At 37.3% G+C, this 8,050-nt stretch overlaps 1 protein-coding gene across 11 annotated transcripts in view; it reads left to right on the forward strand.

The window, feature by feature from the left end:
• The first annotated feature begins 320 nt into the window (after nucleotides 1-320).
• RPS6KC1 (ribosomal protein S6 kinase C1) overlaps nucleotides 321-8,050 on the forward strand; it is a 222,337-nt gene continuing 214,607 nt past the window's right edge. For 7 of the 11 annotated variants that reach the window (XM_025043947.1, XM_025043948.1, XM_025043946.1 and 4 more), the window contains exon 1: nucleotides 321-577. In XM_025043947.1, the coding sequence (XP_024899715.1) occupies nucleotides 473-577 (105 nt within the window). In that variant the 5' untranslated portion in view covers nucleotides 321-472. Of the gene's footprint in view, nucleotides 578-6,125; nucleotides 6,209-8,050 lie in introns of those variants that run through there. The other 4 variants (XM_025043950.1, XM_025043951.1, XM_025043952.1 and 1 more) reach the window with 4 other exon arrangements.

The raw sequence follows: 8,050 nt of genomic DNA on the forward strand, positions 1-8,050 counted from the left end.
GAAAGAAAAAGATGCTCGGCAAGGGTATCCTTCCATCCCTTTACAACTCCAAATAAGTGTATTCAAGGGCTGGGCAGCGGTGTGGAGGACCAAGCTCTCACCGGTGTGTAGTGGCCATTACGGCTGTCACAAAATACAGAAGTAAGGGAGCTAGTGCACAAGGAGACTGAGATGTCTCAGTTCTCCGCAGTAAGGAGTGTGGCGGTGCAACCACCTGGCGCTCGCTGACTCGCAAAGCCCAGGGCTGGATGCTGGTCAGAATATAAATGAAGTCTCCGTCCCGCAGGATGCGCGATGCGGCCTGACCCGGAAGCTTCTCTGCCGACCCGGAAGTAGAGCTGTGCGCCGGAGGCGCCGCTGCGGAGCCGCCACGCCTTCAGCGCTTTGCCTCCTCTTGGGGATCCCAGAGAGCTGCGGAGCCGGGTTGCCCTAATGGTCCCCGGCAGGCGGCTGCGGCAGAGGTGGCGGGAGGATGACCTCTCCCTGGGAGCGGGGCGCCGACCTGGCCCGGTTCTACACTGTCACCGAGCCCCAGCGACACCCGAGGGGTTACACGGTGTATAAGGTCACCGCCCGGGTGAGTGCCGGTGTCGGGCGGGGGTAGGAGCCTGAACTGGAACTTGAGGGGCTGGGGTGGGGACCCTGTGGCGGAGGTACCTGACCGCGGGTCACAGCCGAGGGTGGGACTGGATGGGCCTCCTGCTGGTATATGGATCGGACGTGGGGACTTCAGGAAGGCGGAGGTGGGGACTGAATGTAGGATGCGCGGGACTCCACTGGAGAAGGTTGCGGTAGTGTCCCCCCATTCCAGGGTGGGGCAGAGATTGATGGTTTTCAATTGATGACTCAGCCCCCATCCCATTTGGACTTTCTCTTCTGAGGCTGAAATTTGCAGAAGTGGTTTTGCTTGCTTCCGAGGTATAATACAGATTAAAGAAATAATTTATGTGTTATTTATGTAATGGATGATATTTCTTCTCTCGATTATTCTTACAGCGTCAGTTTTGCACTGAGGCAGACAGATTCTAGAGAAGGATGTCAGTGTTACGGCCACCAGCCTACGACTTTTTTCTGTCTGTCTTTTTTGCTTTTGAGGTTTTCGTGGTTTACAGAAGGAGACATGAGAAGTTCTATTGAAGGTGTCTTGTGGTGTGAGTTATCTTGAGGGCACATTTAAAAGTTGTGAGTCTCCTTTACATCAATTAACCGGTCCAGTTTTTAGTACCTACTTGTTTATTTTTCATTGCTCTTGCTCTTGCGAAGGAAGAGTTTGCATCTCCCTTTTTGGAAAATAAGAATAATAAAATTAAATAAGTCTATATGTATATAGTGTATGTATGAGTATGTATGTATATTAGGCATTTTGTACATATCACCCAATTTAATCTTAATCTTGATGAGGAAATAGGTTCAAGGAAGTTTTGTAACTTGCTGGATTTTACATTGCAAAGCAGTAGCACGTCTGGGAATTGAGGCCACTTCTGCTTAACTCCAAATTATATAAAAAAGTTAAGAATTAACTTTACCACTATTATTAATTGTTAAAAAAGAGATGTGTAGATAGTAATAAATAATACAGTATACATTTGGAGGATGTAGTAAATCGTGTGTGATAGAGGGCTGAGGAAGTAGGCCTTGAGAAGAACCTTACAGGTTAAGTAGATTTAGAGAAGCAGAACTTTGGGCATGGGAGTGGCACAAGATTTATGGAAATAGTGCAAAATTGAGCCAAATGTGAGAAGATGTGATGAATAAGTTTGTTTAAAGAGTTAGACCAGGGAAAGCTGGATCTTCTGGTGGGGTAAGTGTCGGAATTAGAGCCCGGCAGGAAGTGGGATCAGTGAAGATAAGTACTAGTTTTGGATTAGGACTTGTTTTCTCACTTCTTTAGAAGAAGGGTGTGGTGGCCATTAGCCTTTGGTTCTAGCATGGGGCTGGGAATGGCCTACTCCAACTGTCAGCATGATTTCCAGGCACGATACCTTTGACATATCTGGAAAATAATGTCAAAGAACAGGAGCGGTGACTTACACCTGAGAACATCCCAGTGGGAGGAAAGGAGAAATCATGTTTATTCCTCAGGAATACTCAAATGCCGTGGAGTAAGCTGACATTCTTCTGTACCAATGTTATCAGCAGTGCTTGGTATTTGAAACCAAGTCTGTTTCTTGTTTTTTATTTTCTCTCTGGAATTTGCAAGGAGGTGGTCTTAAAAGAAATAAATTAAACAAAAATAGGCAAAAAAAAAAAAAAGTTAGACCAGGCCTGGCTATTGCAGAGGAGACGAGAGGGCAGTTTGCTACTCCCTGTTTGCAGATGAGGTTGTTATATAGGTGTAGTGTTAGTTTCAGGTTGTGTAAGAAATTTTTTCAAGATTAAGGGGCCCTTATCCCACTCTTGGAAGCTTTGTAATCATTGGGCCCTTCAAAAATCTAGACTTAGTTTCCTAACACAATTAATGGAATTAGAACAGTTTTCAACATACATAATGTTTCCCTCATAGCACCTTGTTCATCCCTTCCTATAACATTTGCCACAATTTTGCTATATTATCTGTTTATATGTCTATGTCTCTAGTAGATTTAGAGCAAGTGTCTATCATTGACATTTATTTATTTTTATAACACCTAAGGCAGTGGTGCATGGCACATAGTGTCTAAAAAACATTGTTGAATATTTTCCTCTCCATTCTAAGCGATATGCCCAATAAATGTTTAGTTCCAGGCACTAAGTGCTATGAAGGATACAGGCTGAAAAAAGTATGGACTTTCCTTTCAAGGATACTCATAGTAGAAGAGAGTTTACTGCACTTAAAGGAGTACAGTATAAGACAGAAAGAACCATAGGAGACTAGAGGAAAGAGCTGTGGGATTTCAGAAGACAGAGATTGCTTCTGGTGCAAGGAACATGTACCTATTAAGATAGATGTGAAAGATGGGAAGAATCCAGACAGGTGGGATAAAAGGAGAGGGCATCATATATGGGGGGGTATGTAGAGGGTAGAGAACCCATAAAGACTTGAAGGTATACATGTGTGTGGAACTTGAATAGGAAACACTGAGTATGATAATTACTTGTATACTTTACAGAAGAAAAGGTTAACCCAATTCAGATCTTAAATATCTTTTCTTAAGCTGTGACCTACTTACTGAAGTTTTTATGACAGCATAAGTTAGAACATAAAGTAGCACATTGCATTAGAACTAATCAAATCCGTATAATATACATGCCGTGTATTGCTGTAGTTGTAGGAACTTGAAAAGTGCTTACACTGCCATTTTTCTCTTTGTAAATGTTTATGCCCTCATTTATTGCTTATGTTACAGATTTTAAGTTTAAGATTTGAGGGTCAACCTGGATATATACTTAAAAATAACTGTGCTTTATATCATAAAACAAGTAAGATATTGTTTTTTTAAGACTTAAGGAGAAAAACATCTTTCCTCAGGAGAATTAACCAGGTAAGTAGTACTCTCCTGAGAGAACTTCATGATACAAATTAGGAGTCTTCTCTATGTTTCTTACTAGTGATTTACTTTTAGCTTTAAGGAATAATCTCTATTTTCTTGATCCTTGCAGAGTTCTTTATGGAGGAGTAGAATTAGAATCATTGGAAGTACCATTGTTACATTTTGGATAGCATAGAAGCTCATTCTTCTTAAATATCCTTTATACTTTTTTTTTCCCCCACAGTTCTCTGTAACCTGGCAGGTTTAGATAACCTTGTGGCCAGTTACAAGCTTATTGAACTCTATGTTCCTTATTAATTTTTATTTAGAATAAGTACCTCTATTCAGAATTGGAAAATTCTTTTATAGATTTCCTATGAGTTGGTTGAACCAATGGCAGTTTTGGTTGTTTTATCACTCTGAGTTTACAAAATTCTCATATTGTTACATAGATTTCTCAAAGTTAAGTCAATGGTAATTCTTGCCTTTATTCTTACCATTAGTGTGGAAAGCAAAAGATGTGCCTTTATTTAAAAGACAATGTTGCCTTATGGCTTTATTTTGTTTATATGGGCATAATTTATATACAATAAAATTCACCAATTTTAAGTGTACAGTTTGATGAGTTTGGACAGATATATATACACACGTGTGTGTGTGTGTGTGTGTGTGTACATATATATGTATAGTTGTATAACCACCACCGCAGTTATCACTGCAGAAGATTTTCCATATTCCTTTGTATACAGTCCCCTCTTCACCCCCTGTGCTTAGACAACCACTGGTTAGCTTTCTGTTATAGACTAGGTTGTATTTTCTAGAGTTTCATATAACTGAAAATTTTTTTTGATCTGGCTTCTTTAACTCAGCATAATTATTTGAGATTAATCTTGTTGTGTGTTTTTATTCTCTTTTATTGCTGACCAGAATTCCATTGTATGGTTATACCACAATTAATTCACCCGCTGATGGACAGTTAGGTTGTTTCCAGTTTTTGGCTATTATGAATACAGCTATTATGAACATTTGTATGCAGGTCTTTGTATGGCCATGTGTTTTCATTTCTCTTGATAGCACATAGCCTTGTTTACTGTAGCTTTATACTAAGTCTTGAAATCATATAGTCTAAGTCCTCTAACCTTTTCTTAAAAAATTTTGGCTATTCTAGATTGTTTACATTTTCACATAAAGTTTAGAATCATCAAGTTCTGTAAACATGCCTACCTAGATTTTGATTGAGATTACATAGAGAATGCTGATCAATTCAGAATGGTATCTTAACGATAGAGTCTTCTGATCCATGAACATTTATCTTCTATTTATTCAGCTCTTAATTTTTCTGAGCAATGTTTTCTAGTTTTCAGTGTGCAGGTTTTACACATACTTAAAGTAATTTGGGTTTGTTTTCAAAGTTTGAGAATACAGAAGTCCTCATTTGGCATAGTTAATACTTGTTGAGTTATAATAGTAAAAACACTTATCTGGTGCTTTCTATGAGTCAAGCACTGTTCTAAGCACTTAAGGTTTTTCACTGCAATCCAATGAGCAGGTGCTATTATTTTTCTTACATTATCAATGAGGAAATTAAGGCACAGGGAGATTAAGTAACTTACCCTGGATCACATAGCTAGCAAGTGGTAGAGTCTGGATTTGAACCCAGATTGCCTGGCCCCAGTCATAGTGCTTTTAATCCTAGTGCTATGCTGCTGAATACCTATATTATTTCATTAGATGATGTAGGTGTTATACAGGGATACCTGTTTGTTCTCATGGGGTCTTACTATAGTTTGGCAAAGGCAATAGATATATGAGTAATACAGTGACTATGATGATGTGAACAAAGGGGAGCGAGGGAAGAAGTACACAGCTTGACTTGAGTTGAAAACTGCCATTTCCAGGGATTCAAATGGAAACACTATTTTACAGCTTGGAGGGAACTGACCATATTCTTGTGTGACCTATTGTGCTTGGGAAAGGAATTATTTGTAGTTTCCCAGGTATTCTGTATACTACGTTCTCCCATTTTTTTCTGTTAGATGCTGCTTCCTCTGTTGGAATGTTCTTCCCTTTTGTCTTGGCAATCCTTGCTCATCTCAAGGTCAGCTCCAGGAATCCTTTTTTAGGTGTGAATTATGTATTCCTCCATTAGATCCTTTATCATATTTTACTTGATTGTCTCTTCATCTGAGTTCAGACTCTTTCTTTTTAACTTTGTATTCTTGGTGCCTAGCACAGAGCCTGGACTATACTAGGGACTTGAGAGAAGGCTGGAAATAGGCAGTACTTTTCTTTTTAAATGTTATTTTAAAAATTAACATACCATAATTGATTTTTTGTTATGTAATTCTATGAATCTTAACACATGTACAAATTTATATATCCACCACCATCATCAGGAAACAGCAGTTCCATCATCTCAAAAAGACTCCCTCATGCCATCCCTTTTTCACACTTCTCTCCCTTACTTCTTAGCCCCTGGCAACCACTGATCTATTCCCTACCACTATACTTCTGTCCTTTTAGAGTATTACATTAATAGAATTGCATGGTATTTAACCTTTTGAGATTGTCTTTTGCCCATTTTTTTATTGGGTTTGTTTTCTTACTGTTGATTTTTTTTTTTTTTTTTAAACAGCAGAAAGGAAAAGCTGTATTAGAAAGGAAAGTACACTTCCAGATGTGGAAGCGGGCCGGAGCAAGAGAAGCGTGGCTCAAAAGGCCTACTGTTGAGTTTTGAGAATTGTTTATCTGTTCTGGCTGTAAGTGTTTTGTCAGATAATGTGATTTGCAAACATTTTCTCCAAATATGTCGCATACCTTTTAATTTTATTAACAGTCACTTTTGCAAAGCAAAATATTTTTACTTTGGTGAATTTCAGTGGACCATTTTTTCTTTTATGGAATGTGCTTTTAGTGTCATGTCTAAAAACTCTTTATTAGCCCCAGGTCACAAATTTTCTCCCAATGATTTCTTCTCTGTGTTTTATTTTGGATTCTGTTTAGCTATATGACCCATTTTGAGTTTATTTTTGTATATGGTGTGAGATTTAGGAAGAGGTTCATTTTTTTTGTATGTGGATGTGCAATTGTAACAAAACACCATTTGTTCAAGAAACTAGCCTTCATTGAATTGCCTTTGCATTCTGTATGTTGGCCACATATGTATAGATCTGTTTCTGGATTCTCTATTTTGTTCCATACCACACTGTCTTAATTATTGTAGTTTTATAAGTCTTAAAATTAGAAATCACAAAAATATGATTTTTTTCAACTTTATTCTTCTTCTTCAGAAAACGGTTTTGACTGTTTTAGTCCCTTTGCTTTTCCATATAAATTTTAGAATCAGCTTATCTGTATCTATAGGAAATCTTGATGGGATTCTGATAAGAATTGCATTAAATCTATAGGTCATTTTGGAGGAGAATTGACATCTTTACTATACTGAATCTTCAAATCTATAAGCAATATGTCTTGCCATTTAGGTAGTCTTTGATAACTTTTATCAGCATTTTATAGTTTTCAGTATACAGATTTTGTACATGTTTTGTTAGATTTATTCCTTAGTATTTCTTCTTCTTGTAGCTATCGTAAATAGTGTGTGCTTTTTTTTAAATTTAGTTTTCAATTTTTTATTGTTAGTATAAAGCAGTTTCGTTTATTTTTGTGTTGCCATTCTTTCCTGTTCACAGGAAAGTTCATCCTGTGAACTTTCCAGGGTGACTTATTAGTTCTAGGAGTTTTGGTAGGTAGAGTTCTTGTTGTTTTCTACATAGACAATCCATGTTGTCTAGCAACAGAGATAGTTTTATTTCTTCCTTCCAATCTGTATGTCTTTTCTTTTTCTTGCCTTATTGCACTGGCTAGGACTTAGAGTACAGTGCTGAATAGAAGTGGTGAGAATGGACATCCTTGCCTTGTTCTTCATCTTAGGAGGAAAGCATTTAGATTTTTACCCTTGAGTGTGATAGTCATTGTGGAGTTTTGTATTTAAGTGTCAGCATGTTGTAATTTTTAGTTTTGTTAGCTTTTTATTTTGAAAATATAATGAACATTCATAAGTACTTCAAGTAATAATTTAAGTCACTTTAAAGAAATACAAGAACCCACTGAATTTTAACCCTTAACCTCTTACATATTCCAAATGGTGAGCGTTAAAACAGTAAGAATTGTTAAAACAGTAGGTCTAGGAAGATTTCTTGAAGAAATACTTGGTTTTGGCTTAATCTGGAGATATTTTCAGCAAATAGAGTAATCATGGTGGTAGGGAAGGAGATTAGTTTGTTGTAAAATATATTTATGCTTAAAAATTTTGAAAAATGATGGCTCTCAAATTCAGTTTTTCCTCAGATTCTTGTTTTATTCTACTTTCTTTGTTTTTGACTCTTAGTAATGTTTTGTGGAAGATTATCTCACACACCAAAAATTTTAGTGAGTGGGTTTTAAAAAATTTCTTTTTTCATCTTGTTTATTGACACCTTGGATGCCCAGATATTAATATTTTGTGTTAAACTGCAAACCTCTTTTTTAACATTAAGGATTTTGATTTCCTTGAACTTTGATTGGAAGATAGTTTATCTAAGAGTGGTGCTGTACTAATTGGT

Source organism: Pteropus alecto, unplaced genomic scaffold, assembly GCF_000325575.1.
Source record: "Pteropus alecto unplaced genomic scaffold, ASM32557v1 scaffold101, whole genome shotgun sequence".
NCBI lineage: Eukaryota > Metazoa > Chordata > Mammalia > Chiroptera > Pteropodidae > Pteropus > Pteropus alecto.